Source organism: Phasianus colchicus, chromosome 29 (assembly GCF_987193195.1).
Source record: "Phasianus colchicus chromosome 29, bPhaCol1.hap1.1, whole genome shotgun sequence".
Classification (NCBI taxonomy): Eukaryota; Metazoa; Chordata; class Aves; order Galliformes; family Phasianidae; genus Phasianus; species Phasianus colchicus.
The window spans coordinates 4,518,693-4,536,146 of record NC_143464.1 but is presented as its reverse complement, the minus strand read 5'-3'; the positions used below and the strand labels follow the sequence as shown (position 1 = coordinate 4,536,146).

General features: G+C 62.9%; 2 protein-coding genes across 4 annotated transcripts in view; one reads left to right on the top strand and one right to left on the bottom strand.

Annotated features, from left to right (window-relative positions):
* Nucleotides 1-14,068, top strand: part of G6PD (glucose-6-phosphate dehydrogenase) — a 33,102-nt gene extending 19,034 nt beyond the window's left edge. For 2 of the 3 annotated variants that reach the window (XM_090126813.1, XM_090126812.1), the window contains exons 9-13: nt 1,688-1,874; nt 5,459-5,691; nt 7,984-8,060; nt 10,014-10,106; nt 12,689-14,068. In XM_090126813.1, coding sequence (XP_089982939.1) covers nt 1,688-1,874; nt 5,459-5,691; nt 7,984-8,060; nt 10,014-10,106; nt 12,689-12,779 — 681 coding nt within the window. In that variant the 3' untranslated portion in view covers nt 12,780-14,068. The remainder of the gene's footprint in view (nt 1-1,687; nt 1,875-5,458; nt 5,692-7,983; nt 8,061-10,013; nt 10,107-12,688) is intronic. The other variant, XM_090126814.1, reaches the window with a different exon arrangement.
* A 2,342-nt stretch (nt 14,069-16,410) lies between these two features.
* Nucleotides 16,411-17,454, bottom strand: part of LOC149914679 (protein FAM3A-like) — a 30,083-nt gene continuing 29,039 nt past the window's right edge. The window contains exon 9 of the mRNA XM_090126828.1: nt 16,411-16,535. Coding sequence (XP_089982954.1) covers nt 16,443-16,535 — 93 coding nt within the window. The 3' untranslated portion in view covers nt 16,411-16,442. The remainder of the gene's footprint in view (nt 16,536-17,454) is intronic.

Below are 17,454 nucleotides of genomic sequence, written 5' to 3'. Positions count from 1 at the left end.
TGCTATGGGATTCTATGGGATGCTATGGGGTGCTATGGGGCACTACGGGGTGCTATGGCATTCTATGGGATTCTATGGGGTGCTGTGGGGTGCTATGGGATTCTGTGGGATGCTATGGGGCACTATGGGGTGCAATGGGATTCTATGGGGTGCTATGGGGCACTATTGGGTGCTATGGGGCAGCTATGGGGCGCTGGGGCACTGAGGTTGGCGCTATGGGGCAGCTATGGGGCGCTATGGGGCACTGGGGGGCACTGAGGTTGGCGCTGGGGGGCTCTATGGTTTGCTATGGGGCAGCTATGGGGCACTGGGGGTACTGAGGTTGGCGCTATGGGGCACTATGGGGTGCTATGGGGCGCTATTGGGTGCTATGGGGCGCTATTGGGTGCTATGGGGTGCTGTGGGGCACAATTGGGGGCTATGGGGCGCTATGGGGCACTGGGGGGCCCTATGGGTGCTGGTGGTGCTGGTGGTCATGGTGGCCATGTTGGTGGCCCATGATGGCCCATGGTGGCCCATGGTGGCCATGTTAGTGGCCTGTGGTGGCCATGATGGCCCTTGGTGATTATGGTGGCTATGTTAGTGGCCCATGGTGGTCATGATGGCCCATGGTGGCCATGATGGCCCATGTTGGTCATGATGGCCCATGGTGGTCATGGTGGCCATGTTAGTGGCTCATGGTGGCCATGATGGCCCATGGTGGCCATGTTGGTGGCCCATGGTGGCCCACAATGGCCCATGTTGGTCATGATGGCCCGTGGTGGCCCATGGTGGCCATGGTGGTCATGTTGGTGGCCCATGGTGGCCACGATGGCCCATGGTGGTCATGGTGGCCCATGATGGCCCATGTTGGTCATGGTGGCCATGTTAGTGGCTCATGGTGGCCCACGATGGCTCATGGCGGTCATGGTGGCCATGTTGGTGGCCCATGGTGGCCATGATGGCCCATGGTGGCCATGATGGCCCGTGGTGGCCCATGGTGGTCATGGTGGCAATGTTGGTGGCCCATGGTGGCCATGATGGCCTGTGGTGGCCCATGGTGGTCTTGGTGGCCATGTTAGTGGCTCATGGTGGCCACGATGGCCCACGATGGCCCATGGTGGCCCACGATGGCCCATGGTGGCCATGATAGCCCATGGTGGCCACGATAGCCCATGTTGGTCATGGTGGCCATGTTAGTGGCCCATGGTGGCCATGATGGCCCATGGTGATTATGGTGGCCATGTTGGTGGCCCATGGTGGTCATGATGGCCCATGGTGGCCATGTTGGTGGCCCATGGTGGCCACGATAGCCCATGGTGGCCACGATAGCCCATGTTGGTCATGGTGGCCATGTTAGTGGCCCATGGTGGCCATGATGGCCCATGGTGATTATGGTGGCCATGTTGGTGGCCCATGGTGGTCATGATGGCCCATGGTGGCCATGTTGGTGGCCCATGGTGGCCACGATGGCCCATGTTGGTCATGGTGGCCCACGATGGCCCGTGGCGGTCACGGTGGCCATGTTGGTGGCCCATGGTGGCCATGATGGCCCATGGTGGCCATGATGGCCATGTTAGTGGCTCATGGTGGCCACGATGGCCCATGGTGGCCATGTTAGTGGCCCATGGTGGTCATGATGGCTCATGGTGGTCACGGTGGCCACGTTGGTGGCCCGTTGGGCTCTGACCCCCGTCGGCCCCCCCAGGTGAAGGTGCTGAAGAGCATCAGCCCGGTGGCGGCGGAGGACGTGGTGCTGGGGCAGTACGTGGGCGACCCCGACGGCCCCCCCGCGGCCACCAAGGGCTACCGGGACGACCCCACCGTGCCACCGGGATCCACCACGCCCACCTTCGCCACCGCCGTGCTGCGCGTCGCCAACGAGAGATGGGACGGTGGGCGATGGGGGCACTGGGGGGAACTGGGATGGAGCTGGGATGGCACTGGGATGGCAGTGGGGTGGCAATGGGGGCGCTGGGGTGGCACTGGGGTGGCAATGGGGGCACTGGGATGGCACTGGGGGCGCTGGGATGGCAATGGGGTGGCACTGGGGGCACTGGGGGGGCTGGGGTGGCACTGGGGGCACTGGGATGGCACGGGGGTGGCAATGGGGGCACTGGGGTGGCACTGGGGTGGCAATGGGGGCACTGGGGTGGCACTGGGGTGGCACTGGGGGCACTGGGATGGCACTGGGGTGGCAATGGGGGCACTGGGGTGGCACTGGGGTGGCACTGGGGGCACTGGGGGCGCTGGGGTGGCAATGGGGGCACTGGGGTGGCACTGGGGTGGCACTGGGGTGGCACTGGGTTGGCACTGGGGACACTGGGGTGGCACTGGGGGCACTGGGATCACTGGGATGGCACTGCGATGGCACTGGGATGGCAATGGGGGCACTGGGAGCACTGGGAGCACTGGGATGGCACTGGGATGGCACTGGGGGCACTGGGGTGGCAGTGTGGGCACTGGGATGGCAGTAGGGGCACTGGGGTGGCACTGGGATGGCAGTAGGGGCACTGGGGTGGCACTGGGGTGGCAGTGGGAGCACTGGGGTGGCACTGGGATGGCAGTGGGGGCACTGGGATGGCACTGGGATGGCAGTAGGGGCACTGGGAGCACTGGGATGGCACTGGGATGGCAGTGGGATGTCAATGGGGGCACTGGGATGGCACTGGGGGCACTAGGAACACTGGGATGGCAGTGGGGGCACTGGGATGGCACTGGGAACACTGGGATGGAGCTGGGAAGGTGCTGGGATGGCAGTGGGGGCACTGGGGTGGCAATGGGGGCACTGGGAGCACTGGGATGGCACTGCGATGGCACTGGGTTGGCACTGGGAGCACTGGGTTGGCACTGGGATGGCAGTGGGAGCACTGGGTTGGCACTGGGATGGCAGTGGGGGCACTGGGATGGCACTGGGATGGCAGTGGGATGGCAGTAGGGGCACTGGGAGCACTGGGATGGCAGTGGGATGGCAGTGGGGGCACTGGGGGGGCACTGGGGGCGCTGGGAACACTGGGATGGCAGTGGGGGCACTGGGAACACTGGGATGGCAGTGGGGGCACTGGGATGGCACTGGGAACACTGGGATGGAGCTGGGAAGGTGCTGGGATGGCAGTGGGGGCACTGGGGTGGCAATGGGGGCACTGGGAGCACTGGGATGGCACTGCGATGGCACTGGGTTGGCACTGGGAGCACTGGGTTGGCACTGGGATGGCAGTGGGAGCACTGGGTTGGCACTGGGATGGCAGTGGGGGCACTGGGTTGGCAGTGGGATGGCAGTGGGATGGCAGTGGGGGCACTGGGAGCACTGGGATGGCAGTGGGGGCACTGGGAGCACTGGGATGGAGCTGGGGTGGCAATGAGGGCACTGGGGTGGCAATTGGATGGTGTTGGGATGGCACTGTGGGCACTGGGGTGGCACTGTGGGCACTGGGATGGCACTGGGGGCACTGGGGTGGCACTGGGAACACTGGGAGCACTGGGATGGCAATGGGATGGAGCTGGGGGCACTGGGAGCACTGGGATGGCACTGGGGGCACTGGGGGCACTGGGATGGCAGTGGGGGCACTGGGAGCACTGGGATGGTAATGGGGGCACTGGGAGCACTGGGATGGCAGTGGGGGCACTGGGATGGCAATGGGGGCAATGGGGGCACTGGGGGCACTGGGAGCACTGGGATGGTGCTGGGATGGCAGTGGGATGGCACTGGGAGGACTGGGATGGCAATGGGGGCACTGGGAGCACTGGGATGGCAATGGGGGCACTGGGGTCTCTACAGGGCAGCTATGGGGTCTGGATGGGCTCCCTATGGGGTCTGTATGGGGTCTTTATGGGGCTGCTATGGGCTCCCTATGGGCTCCCTGTGGGCTCCCTATGGGGTCTGTATGGGGTCTGTATGGGGCTGCTATGGGGTCTGTATGGTCTCCCTATGGGCTCCCTGTGGGCTCCCTATGGGGTCTGTATGGGGTCTGTATGGGGCTGCTATGGGGTCTGTACGGGCTCCCTATGGGCTCCCTATGGGGTCTATATGGGCTCCCTCTGGGCTCCCTCTGGGCTCCCTCTGGGGTCTTTATGGGGCCGCTATGGGGTCTGTATGGGCTCCCTCTGGGCTCCCTATGGGGTCTGTATGGGGCTGCTATGGGGTCTGTATGGTCTCCCTGTGGGCTCCCTGTGGGCTCCCTATGGGGTCTGTATGGGGTCTGTATGGGGCTGCTATGGGGTCTGTATGGGCTCCCTATGGGCTCCGTATGGGCTCCCTCTGGGCTCCCTATGGGGTCTGTATGGGGTCTTTATGGGGCTGCTATGGGGTCTGTATGGGCTCCCTATGGGACAGCTATGGGCTCCCTCTGGGCTCCCTATGGGGTCTGTATGGGGCTGCTATGGGGTCTGTATGGTCTCCCTATGGGGTCTGTATGGGGTCTGTATGGGGCTGCTATGGGGTCTTTATGGGGCTGCTATGGGCTCCCTATGGGGTCTGTATGGGGCTGCTATGGGGTCTGTATGGGCTCCCTATGGGCTCCCTATGGGCTCCCTATGGGGTCTTTATGGGACAACTATGGGCTCCCTCTGGGCTCCCTATGGGGTCTTTATGGGGCCGCTATGGGGTCTGTATGGGCTCCCTCTGGGCTCCCTATGGGGTCTGTATGGGGCTGCTATGGGGTCTGTATGGTCTCCCTATGGGCTCCCTGTGGGCTCCCTATGGGGTCTGTATGGGGTCTGTATGGGGCTGCTATGGGGTCTGTATGGTCTCCCTATGGGCTCCCTGTGGGCTCCCTATGGGGTCTGTATGGGGTCTGTATGGGGCTGCTATGGGGTCTGTATGGGCTCCCTATGGGCTCCCTATGGGCTCCCTATGGGCTCCCTATGGGGTCTGTATGGGGTCTTTATGGGGACGCTATGGGGTCTTTATGAGGTCTGTATGGGCTCCCTATGGGCTCCCTATGGGGTCTTTATGGGGCTGCTATGGGCTCCCTATGGGCTCCCTATGGGGTCTGTATGGGGTCTTAATGGGGTCTGTATGGGCTCCCTATGGGGTCTGTATGGGGTCTGTATGGGGCTGCTATGGGCTCCCTATGGGCTCCCTATGGGCTCCCTATGGGCTCCCTATGGGCTCCCTATGGGGTCTCTATGGGGTCTGTATGGGGTCTGTATGGGCTCCCTATGGGGTCTGTATGGGGTCTTTATGGGGCTGCTATGGGCTCCCTATGGGGTCTCTATGGGGTCTGTATGGGCTCCCTATGGGACAGCTATGGGCTCCCTATGGGGTCTGTATGGGGTCTTTATGGGGACGCTATGGGGTCTTTATGAGGTCTGTATGGGCTCCCTATGGGCTCCCTATGGGGTCTGTATGGGGTCTGTATGGGGCTGCTATGGGCTCCCTCTGGGCTCCCTGTGGGGCATCTCCGGGCTGCGTCTGGTCCCCCCGTGTGGCCTTGGTGGGAGCCGTGTGACGGCGCCCCTGTCCCCGCGCTTGGTGCAGGGGTGCCGTTCGTGCTGCGCTGCGGGAAGGCGCTGAACGAGCGCAAGGCGGAGGTGCGGCTGCAGTTCCGCGAGGTGCCGGGCGACATCTTCGGGCGCTGCAAGCGCAACGAGCTGGTGGTGCGCGTGCAGCCCGACGCCGCCGTCTACACCAAGCTGATGACCAAGAAGCCCGGCATGTCGCTGCGCCCCGAGGAGTCCGAGCTCGACCTCACCTACGGCAGCCGCTACAAGGTCAGCACGCCGCGCTGGGGCGAACGGTGGCCCACGGTGGCAAGCGGTGGCCCCTAAGGGTGTCCGATGGCGTCCGATGGGTCCCAATGGCAGCCAGTGGCCCCTAAGGGCGTCCGATGGCAGCCAATGGGTCCCAATGGCAGCCAGTGGCCACTAATGGCATCCGATGGCGTCCGATGGCTCCCAATGGCAGCCAGTGGCCCCCGATGGCCCCTAAGGGCATCCGATGGCGTCCAATGGGTCCCAATGGCAGCCAGTGGCCCCCGATGGCCCCTAAGGGCATCCGATGGCGTCCAATGGGTCCCAATGGCAGCCAATGGCCCCTAAGGGCATCCGATGGCATCTGATGGCAGCCAATGGCCCCCGATGGCCCCTAAGGGCATCCAATGGCATCCGATGGGTCCCAATGGCAGCCAGTGGCCCCTAAGGGCATCCAATGGCATCCGATGGGTCCCAATGGCAGCCAATGGCCCCTAAGGGCATCCAATGGCTCCCAATGGCAGCCAATGGCCCCCAGTGGCATCTGATGGCCCCCAATGGCATCTGATGGCTCCCAATGGCAGCCAATGGCCCCTAAGGGCGTCCGATGGCATCTGATGGGTCCCAATGGCAGCCAATGGCCCCCGATGGCCCCTAAGGGCATCCGATGGCCCCCGATGGCAGCCAATGGCCCCTAAGGGCATCCGATGGCATCCAATGGGTCCCAATGGCGGCCAGTGGCCCCTAAGGGCGTCCGATGGCATCCAATGGGTCCCAATGGCCGCCGATGGCCCCTAAGGGCATCCGATGGCATCCAATGGCATCCGATGGGTCCCAATAGCAGCCAATGGCCCCTAAGGGCGTCCGATGGCATCTGATGGCTCCCAATGGCAGCCAGTGGCCCCTAAGGGCGTCCGATGGCATCCGATGGGTCCCAATGGCAGCCAGTGGCCCCTAAGGGCGTCCAATGGCGTCCAATGGGTCCCAATGGCAGCCAATGGCCCCTGATGGCCCCTAAGGGCGTCCGATGGCATCCGATGGCTCCCAATGGCCCCTAAGGGCATCCGATGGCTCCCAATGGCAGCCAATGGCCCCCTAAGGGCGTCCGATGGCATCTGATGGGTCCCAATGGCAGCCAGTGGCCCCTAAGGGCATCCGATGGCATCCGATGGGTCCCAATAGCAGCCAGTGGCCCCCAATGGCCCCTAAGGGCGTCCGATGGCGTCCAATGGGTCCCAATGGCAGCCAGTGGCCCCCGATGGCCCCTAAGGGCGTCCGATGGCATCCAATGGGTCCCAATGGCAGCCAATGGCTCCTAAGGGCGTCCGATGGCATCTGATGGGTCCCAATGGCAGCCAATGGCCCCTAAGAGCATCCGATGGCTCCCAATGGCAGCCAATGGCCTCCAGTGGCATCTGATAGCCCCCAATGGCATCTGATGGCTCCCAATGGCAGCCAATGGCCCCTAAGGGCATCCGATGGCATCCGATGGCTCCCAATGGCAGCCAGTGGCCCCTAAGGGCGTCCGATGGCCCCCAATGGCATCTGATGGCTCCCAATGGCAGCCAATGGCCCCTAAGGGCGTCTGATGGCATCTGATGGGTCCCAATGGCAGCCAATGGCCCCTAAGGGCATCCGATGGGTCCCAATGGTAGCCAATGGCCACTAAGGGCATCCGATGGCATCCGATGGCAGCCAATGGCCCCTAAGGGCGTCCGATGGCATCCGATGGGTCCCAATGGCAGCCAGTGGCCCCTAAGGGCGTCCGATGGCATCCGATGGGTCCCAATGGCAGCCAGTGGCCCCTAAGGGCATCCGATGGCATCCGATGGGTCCCAATGGCAGCCAATGGCCCCTAAGGGCGTCCGATGGCAGCCAATGGGTCCCAATGGCAGCCAATGGCCCCTAAAGGCATCCGATGGCAGCCAATGGCCCCTAAGGGCATCCGATGGCATCCGATGGCTCCCAATGGCAGCCAATGGCCCCTAAAGGCATCCGATGGCAGCCAATGGCCCCCGATGGCAGCCAATGGCCCCTAAGGGCTTCCGATGGCCTCCAATGGCCCCCAATGGCAGCCAATGGCCCCCAGTGGCATCTGATGGCTCCCAATGGCATCTGATGGTCCCCAATGGTAGCCAATGGCTACCAATGGCCTCCGATGGCCCCCAGTGGTATCCAATGGCCCCCAATGGCACCCAATGGGTCCCAATGGCCCCCAATGGCTCCCAATGGTATCCAATGGCTCCCAGTGGCCCCCAATGGCCCCCAGTGGCCTCCAGTGGCCCCAATGAATGCCCCCCGTTGCCCCCGCAGGGGGTGAAGCTCCCTGATGCCTACGAGCGCCTCCTGCTGGACGTGGTGTGCGGGAACCAAATGCACTTCGTGCGCAGGTGGGGGTGGGGGGGGTTGGGGTGGGGGCTCTGTGGGGTCTCTATGGGGTCCTATGGGTCTGGGGGGTCCCTATGTGTCCCTATGGGGTCTCTGTGTGTCCCTATGGGGTCCCTATATGTTTCTGTGGGGTCCCTGTGTGTCCCTATGGGGTCTCAATGGGGTCCCTGTGTCCCTATGTGTCCCAATGGGGTCCCTATGGGGTCCCTGTGTGTCCCTGTGTCTCTATGGGGTCTCTATGGGGTCTTTATGTGTCCCTGTGTGTCCCTCTGTCCCTGTGTGTCCCTATGGGGTTCCCGTGTGTCCCTGTGTCCCTGTGTGTCCCTATGGGGTCCTTATGGGTCCCTGTGTGTCCCTATGGGCTCTCAATGGGGTCCCTCTCTGTCCCTCTGTTCCTGTGTCCCTCTGTGTCCCTATGGGGTCCCTATGTGTCCCTATGGGGTCCCTGTGTGTCCGTGTGTCCCTATGGGGTCTCAATGGGGTCCCTCTGTCCCTCTGTGTCCCTGTGTCCCTACGGGGCCCCTATGGGGTCTCAATGGGGTCCCCGTGTGTCCCTATGGGGTCCCTGTGTGTCCCTCTGTCCCTATGTGTCCCTAAGGGGTCTCAATGGGGTCCCTCTGTGTCCCTCTGTGTCCCTATGGGGTCCCTATGGGGTCCCTATGTGTCCCTGTGTCCCTCTCTGTCCCTCTGTCCCTCTGTGTCCCTATGGGGTCCCTATGGGATTCCCGTGTGTCCCTGTGTCCCTATGTGTCCCTATGGGGTCCTTATGGGTCCCTGTGTGTCCCTATGGGCTCTCAATGGGGCCCCTCTGTCCCTCTGTGTCCCTCTGTCCCTATGTGTCCCTATGGGGTCTCAATGGGGTCCCTCTGTCCCTCTGTGTCCCTGTGTCCCTACAGGGTCCCTATGGGGTCTCAATGGGGTCCCTATGGGGTCCCTATGTGTCCCTGTGTCCTTCTCTGTCCCTCTGTCCCTCTGTGTCCCTATGGGGTCCCTAAGGGGTCTCAATGGGGTTCCTGTGTGTCCCTTTGTGTCCCTATGGGGTCCCTCTGGGGTCTGAATGGGGTCCCTATGGGGTTTCTATGTGTCCCTGTGGGATCTCTATGGGGTCCCTCTGTGTCCCTCTGTGTCCCTCTCTGTCCCTCTGTCCCTCTGTGTCCCTATGGGGTCCCTATGGGGTCTCAATGGGGTCCCTCTGGGGTCGCTCTTGGGACTCAATGGGGTCTCAATGGGGTCCCTATGGGGTCCCTATGGGGTCTCAATGGGGTCTCAATGGGGTCGCTCTTGGGTCTCAATGGGGTCCCTCTGGGGTCTCAATGGGGTCTCAATGGGGTCCCTCTGGGGTCTCAATGGGGTCGCTCTGGGGTCCCTCTGGGGTCGCTCTGGGGTCCCTATGGGGTCCCTATGGGGTCGCTCTGGGGTCCCTCTGGGGTCTCAATGGGGTCTCAATGGGGTCCCTCTGGGGTCGCTCTGGGGTCCCTCTGGGGTCGCTCTGGGGTCCCTCTGGGGTCTCAATGGGGTCCCTATGGGGTCTCATTGGGGTCTGGGGTTGCTCTGGGGTCTCAATGGGGTCTCAATGGGGTCCCTCTGGGGTCCCTCTGGGGTCTCAATGGGGTCTGGGGTCCCTCTGGGGTCCCTATGGGGTCCCTATGGGGTCTCAATGGGGTCTGGGGTCCCTCTGGGGTCTCAATGGGGTCTCAATGGGGTCCCTATGGGGTCCCTATGGGGTCCCTGTGTGTCGCTCTGGGGTCCCTCTGGGGTCTCAATGGGGTCTCAATGGGGTCCCTCTGGGGTCCCTTTGGGGTCCCTATGGGGTCTGGGGTCGCTCTGGGGTCTCAATGGGGTCCCTATGGGGTCCCTATGGGGTCTGTGGTCGCTCTGGGGTCGCTCTGGGGTCTCAATGGGGTCTGGGGTCGCCGTGCGCCCCTCACCGCGGTCCCGTTCCGCTCCCGGCTCAGCGACGAACTGCGGGAGGCGTGGCGGATTTTCACCCCGCTGCTGCACGACATCGAGCGGCGCCGCCCGCAGCCCATCCCCTACCGATACGGGAGGTGTGTGCGGTGCGGGGTATGGGGTGCTATGGGGTGGGGTGGGTGTGGGGGGAGATATGGGGTGCTATGGGGTGGGCACGACATCGAGCGGCGCCGCCCGCAGCCCATCCCGTACTGATATGGGAGGTGTGTGCGGTGCGGGGGTGCTATAGGGTGGGGGGTGCTATAGGGTGGGGTGGGGGGTGGGGGGGGATATGGGGTGCTATGGGGTGCGGGGATATGGGGTGATGGGGGGGGATATGGGGTGCTATGGGGTGGGGGGTGCTATAGGGTACGGGGATATGGGGTGATGGGGGGAGATATGGGGTGCTATAGGGTGGGGGGATATGGGGTGATGGGGATATGGGGTGCTATGGGGTGGGGTGGGGTGCTATGGGGGGGGGATATGGGGTGCTGTAGGGTGGGGGGATATGGGGTGATGGGGGGAGATATGGGGTGCTATGGGGTGGGGGGATATGGGGTGATGGGGGGGGATATGGGGTGCTGTAGGGTGGGGGGATGTGGAGTGATGGGGGGAGATATGGGGTGCTATAGGGTGCGGGGATATGGGGTGATGGGGGGGGATATGGGGTGCTGTAGGGTGGGGGGATGTGGGGTGATGGGGGGAGATATGGGGTGCTATGGGGTGGGGGGATGTGGGGTGATGGGGGGAGATATGGGGTGCTATAGGGTGGGGGGATATGGGGTGATGGGGATATGGGGTGCTATAGGGTACGGGGATATGGGGTGATGTGGGGAGATATGGGGTGCTATGGGGTGGGCACGACATCGAGCGGCGCCGCCCGCAGCCCATCCCGTACCGATACGGGAGGTGTGTGCGGTGCGGGGGTATGGGGTGCTATAAGGTGGGGTGGGGGGTGGGGGGCATATGGGGTGCTATGGGGTGGGGGGTGCTATAGGGTGGGGGGATGTGGGGTGATGGGGGGAGATATGGGGTGCTGTAGGGTGCGGGGATATGGGGTGATGGGGGGGGATATGGGGTGCTGTAGGGTGCGGGGATATGGGGTGATGGGGGGGGATATGGGGTGCTGTAGGGTGCGGGGATATGGGGTGATGGGGGGGGATATGGGGTGCTATGGGGTGGGGTGGGGGGTTGGGGGAGATATGGGGTGCTATAAGGTGGGGGGATATGGGGTGATGGGGGGAGATATGGGGCGCTATGGGGTGGTGGGGAGGGATATTGGGGGATATGGGGTGCTATAGGGTGCGGGGTGCTATAGGGTCGGGGGGGGTGGGGGGGGATATGGGGTGCTGTAGGGTGATGTTGGGGGGGGTGGGGAGGATATGGGGTGATGGAGGGGATATGGGGTGCTATAGGGTGGGGTGGGCGTTGGGGGGGGATATGGGGTGCTATAGGGTGGGGGGGATATGGGGTGCTGTAGGGTGATGGGGTGTGGGGGAGGATATGGGGTGATGGGGGGAGATATGGGGTGCTATAGGGTGGGGTGGGGTGCTATGGGGGGGGATATGGGGTGCTATAGGGTGATGTGGGGGGGTGTGGGGGAGATATGGGGTGCTATGGGGGGGGGATCTGGGGGGATCTGGGGGGTGGGGGGGGATGTGGGGTGATGTGAGGGGATGTGGGGTGGGGTGGGGGGATATGGGGTGATGTGGTGGGGTGATGGGGGGGATGTGGGGTGGGGCAGGGGGATGTAGGGGAGGATATGGGTGGTGGTGGGGATATGGGGTGCTGTAGGGTGGGGTGGGGGGATATGGGGTGATGTGGGGGGATGTGGGGTGCTATAGGGTGATGGGGGGGGGATATGGGGTGCTATAGGGTGATGGGGGGGATGTGGGGGGGATATGGGGTGATGGGGGATGTGGGGTGATGTGGGGGGGTATGGGGTGGTGTGGGGGGGTGCGGCGAGATATGGGGTGATGGGAGGGGATATGGGGTGCTATAGGGTGGGGTGGGGGGTGGGGGGATATGGGTTGCTATAGGGTGCAGATGTGGGGGGATATGGGGTGATGTGGGGGGATATGGGGTGCTATAGGGTGATGTGGGGGGATGTGGGGGGATATGGGGTGATGGGGGATGTGGGGTGATGTGGGGGGGGGATATGGGGCAGTTATGGGATTTATGAGCAGCTATGGGGCAGCTGTGGGATTTGTGGGGCGGTTATGGGGCAGCTGTGGGATTTATGAGGTGGTTATGGGGCAGCTATGGGGCAGCTGTGGGATGTGTGGGGCAGCTATGGGGCAGCGGTGGGATTTATGGGGCGGTTATGGGGCAGCTGTGGGATTTATGGGGCGGTTATGGGGCAGCTATGCGGCAGCTGTGGGATTTGTGGGGCAGCTATGGGATTTATGGGGCAGCGGTGGGATTTGTGGGGCGGTTATGGGGCAGCTGTGGGGCAGCGGTGGAATTTATGGGGCGGTTATGGGGCAGCTGTGGGATTTGTGGGGCGGTTATGGGGCAGTGGTGGGATTTGTGGGGCGGTTATGGGGCAGCGGTGGAATTTATGGGGCGGTTATGGGGCAGCGGTGGGATTTATGGGGCAGCGGTGGGATTTGTGGGGCGGTTATGGGGCAGCTGTGGGGCAGCGGTGGGATTCAGGGCGGCCCTGCGCTCTGCCCCACAGCCGCGGCCCGGCGGAGGCGGACGAGCTGCTGAAGCGGGTCGGCTTCCTTTACGACGGCACCTATCGATGGGTCGACCCACATCGCCACTGACACGCAGCCGCCCCATAGATCCCGCCCCATAGATCCTGACCCATAGATCCGCCCCATGGATCCGCCCCATAGATCCCGCCCCATAGATCCCGCCCCATAGATCCCAACCCATAGATCCCGACCCATAGATCCTGACCCATAGATCCCGACCCATGGATCCTGCCCCATTGATCCCGCCCCATGGATCCCGACCCACTGATCCCAACCCATAGATCCCGCCCCACAGATCCACCCCACAGATCCCGCCCCACAGATCCTGGCCCACAGATCCTGACCCACAGATCCGCCCCACGGATCCCACCCCATAGATCCAACCCATAGATCCCGACCCACAGATCCGCCCCATAGATCCTGACCCATAGATCCCGCCCCACAGATCCCGCCCCACAGATCTGACCCACAGATCTGCCCCACGGATCCTGACCCATAGATCCCGACCCATAGATCCGCCCCACAGATCCCACCCCATAGATCCGCCACATAGATCCCACCCCACAGATCCCAACCCATAGATCTATCCCATAGATCCTGACCCATAGATCCCGCCCCACAGATCCACCCCATGGATCCGCCCCATAGATCCCGACCCATAGATCCACTCCATGTTACACTCCCAGCCCCATAGCAATGGGGCCCTGAGATGGGGGGCAGTTGTGGGGTGCCCCATAGATCCCACCCCATAGATTTGCCCCAAGGAACACTCCCAGCCCCATAGCAATGGGGCCTTTAGGTTGGGGCAGTTGTGGGGTGCCCCATAGATCCTGCCCCACAGATCCCCCCCATAGATCCGCCCCATAGATCCACCCCACAGATCCCCCCCATGTTACACTCCCAGCCCCATAGAAACGGGGTCCTGTGGTGGGGAGCTGTGGGGTGCCCCATAGATCCGCCCCATAGATCCGCCCCATGTTACATTCCCAGCCCCATAGCAGCGCTGGGGTCTTGTGCTGGGCGTTACCTGTGGGCTGCCCCATAGATCTGCCCCATAGATCCCGCCCCACAGATCTGCCCCATGTTACACTCCCAGCCCCATAGCAATGGGGCCTTTAGGTTGGGGCAGTTGTGGGGTGCCCCACAGATCCTGCCCCATAACTCCCACCCCACAGATCCTGCCCCATAGATCCAGCCCCATAGATCCCACCCCACAAATCCCACCCCATAGCTCCCACCCCCTAGATCTACCCCACAGCTCCCGCCCCACAGCCCCTGCCCCACAGATCCCACCCCATAGATCCTCCCCACAGCTCCCGCCCCACAGCTCCCGCCCCACAGCTCCTGCCCCACAGATCCGCCCCACAGCTCCTGCCCCATAGATCCGCCCCATAGATCCCACCCCATAGCTCCCACCCCAGATCCACCCCATAGATCCTGCCCCACAGCTCCCACCCCATAGCTCCCACCCCATAGCTCCCACCCCACAGATCCTCCCCATAGATCCCACCCCACAGATCCGCCCCATAGATCCGCCCCACAGCTCCTGCCCCACAGATCCGCCCCACAGATGCCCCGTTACACTCCAAGCTGGGACCAAAGCTCTTCTCATTGCCTCCAATAAACCTCGAGATGCTTCATTACCTCCCCACGCCTCCCCTGCCCTCGTTAACTAATTAACCGCCCCGATTAACTAACAGTTATTAATTAACCGCCCCCATTAACACCTCCCCCCCCCCCGGCACTTATGGGGCTGCCCCACATCCGAACACGGCGCCGCTTTTATTGCAGAGACACCGAAACAACAACAGCTCAACTTGGGGGTCACAAAACCGGCTTGGGGGGCCGCCCCATAGATGGGGGTCCGCCCCATAGATGTGGGTCCGCCCCATGGATGAGGATCTGCCCCATAGATGTGGGTCCGCCCCATAGATGGGGGTCCGCCCCATGGATGAGGATCCACCCCATGGATGGGTGTCCGCCCCATGGATGGGGGTCTGCCCCATAGATGTGGGTCCGCCCCATGGATGGGGGTCTGCCCCATAGATGTGGGTCCGCCCCATGGATGGGGGTCTGCCCCATAGATGGGGGTCTGCCCCATAGATCTGGAGCCACCCCATAACCGCATGCCCCCCATAAGTTTCTTAGAACCCCAACAGTTCTGGGACCTCCACTTATGGGTCTGCCCCACACTTGGGGGTCTGCCCCATAGATCTGGAGCCCACCCCATAGCCGTATCCCCCCCATAAGTCCATTGAGACCCCCTGTAACAGCCCAACAGTTGTGGGACCCCCACTTATGGGGCTGCCCCACACTTGTGGGTCCCAACCCCACGCTTGGGGGTCTGCCCCATAGATCCGGATCCACCCCATAGCCGCACCTCCCCCATAAGTCCCTTAGGACCCCGAAACAGTTGTGAGACCCCCATTTCAGCCTCTGCCCCACACTTGTGGGTCCCGATCCCCAACTTCTGGCTTCTGCCCCACACTTGTGGGTCTGCCCCATAGATCTGGACCCTCCTTGCCCCATAAGTCCCTTAGGATCCCATGTAACAGCAACAGTTGTGAGAGCCCCATTTCTGCCTCTGCCCCACACTTGTGGGTCCCGATCCCCAACTTCTTGCTTCTGCCCCACACTTGTGGGTCTGCCCCACACTTATGGGTCTGCCCCATAGATCCGGAGCCACCCCATAGCCGCATCCCCCCCATAAGTCCCTTAGGACCCCGAAACAGTTGTGGGACCCCCATTTCTGCCTCTGCCCCACACTTGTGGGTCCCAACCCCCAACTTCTGGCTTCTGCCCCACACTTGTAGGTCCCGACCCCCCACTTATGGGTCTGCCCCATAGATCTGGACCCTCCTCCCCCCATAAGTCCCTTAGGATCCCATGTAACAGCCCAACAGTTGTGAGACCCCCATTTCTGGCTCTGCCCCACACTTGTGGGTCCCGATCCCCAACTTCTGGCTTCTGCCCCACACTTATGGGTCCCGACCCCCAACTTCTGGCTTCTGCCCCACACTTATGGGTCTGCCCCATAGATCCGGAGCCACCCCATAGCCGCATCCCCCCCATAAGTCCCTTAGGACCCCGAAACACTTGTGGGGCCCCCATTTCTGCCTCTGCCCCACACTTGTGGGTCCCGATCCCCCACTTCTGGGTCTGCCCCACACTTATGGGTCTGCCCCACACTTATGGTTCTGCCCCATAGATCCGGAGCCACCCCATAGCCGCATCCCCCCCATAAGTCCCTTAGGACCCCGAAACAGTTGTGGGGCCCCCATTTCTGCCTCTGCCCCACACTTGTGGGTCCCGATCCCCAACTTCTTGCTTCTGCCCCACACTTGTGGGTCTGCCCCACACTTATGGGTCTGCCCCATAGATCTGGACCCTCCTCCCCCCATAAGTCCCTTAGGATCCCATGTAACAGCCCAACAGTTGTGAGATCCCCATTTCTGCCTCTGCCCCACACTTGTGGGTCCCGATCCCCACTTATGGCTTCTGCCCCACACTTGTGGGTCTGCCCCATAGACCTGAAGCCACCCCATAGCTGCATCCCCCCCATAAGTCCCTTAGGACCCCGAAACAGTTGTGAGACCCCCATTTCTGCCTCTGCCCCACACTTGTGGGTCCCGATCCCCAACTTCAGGCTTCTGCCCCACACTTGTGGGTCCCGACCCACCCCCCTCGCCCCCCCCCCTCCCCCTTGACCCCCTCCCCTCCCCCCCCCGTTGGTCACGGCGGCCGTCGCTGCGGGATGCAGCCCTCCATCTGCAGCGCCTGCGGCCAGCCCTCGTAGCGATTGGCGGCGCGGCTGTTCCGGATGTGCTGGGGGGGGGGGGGACACGAAAAATAAGTGGGGGGGGGTGGGGGGGGGTCATGGGGGTCCGCGATGTGCGCGTGTGTGGCCCCCCCCCCCCTTTCAGTGTCTTCAAATTGTCGTTGTTGTCGCCCCCCCCTTTCTAATGATGTCCCTATGGGTGTCGTTGTTGTGCCCCCCCCCCCACAATGTCCCCAAATTTTTCCTCCCCCCCGTGTCCCCAAATTTCCTCCCCCCCCCCCAATAATCTCCCTATAGGTGCCCCCCCCCCCAATGTCCCCCCAATGTCCCCAAATTTCCTCCCCCCCCCCCAATAATCTCCCTATAGGTGCCCCCCCCCCCAATGTCCCCCCAATGTCCCCAAATTTCCTCCCCCCCCCCAATAATCTCCCTATAGGTGCCCCCCCCCCCAATGTCCCCCCAATGTCCCCAAATTCCCCCCCCCCCAAAATAATCTCCCTATAGGTGCCCCCCCCAATGTCCCCCCAATGTCCCCAAATTTCCTCCTCCCCCCCCCCGTGTCCCCAAATTTCCCCCCCCCAATAATCTCCCTATAGGTGCCCCCCCCCCCCAATGTCCCCCCAGTGTCCCCAAATTTCCACCCCGCCCCAATGATCTCCCTATGGGTGTCCCTGCCCCCCCCCCGTGTCCCCAAATTTCCTCCCCCCCCCCCAATAATCTCCCTATAGGTGCCCCCCCCCCAATGTCCCCCCAATGTCCCCAAATTTCCTCCTCCCCCCCCCGTGTCCCCAAATTTCCTCCCCCCCCCCCAATGATCTCCCTATAGCTGCCCCCCCCCCCCAATGTCCCCAAATTTCCTCCCCCCCCCAATAATCTCCCTATAGGTGCCCCCCCCCCAATGTCCCCCCAATGTCCCCAAATTTCCTCCCCCTCCCCCCCCAATGATCTCCCTATGGGCGCCCCCCC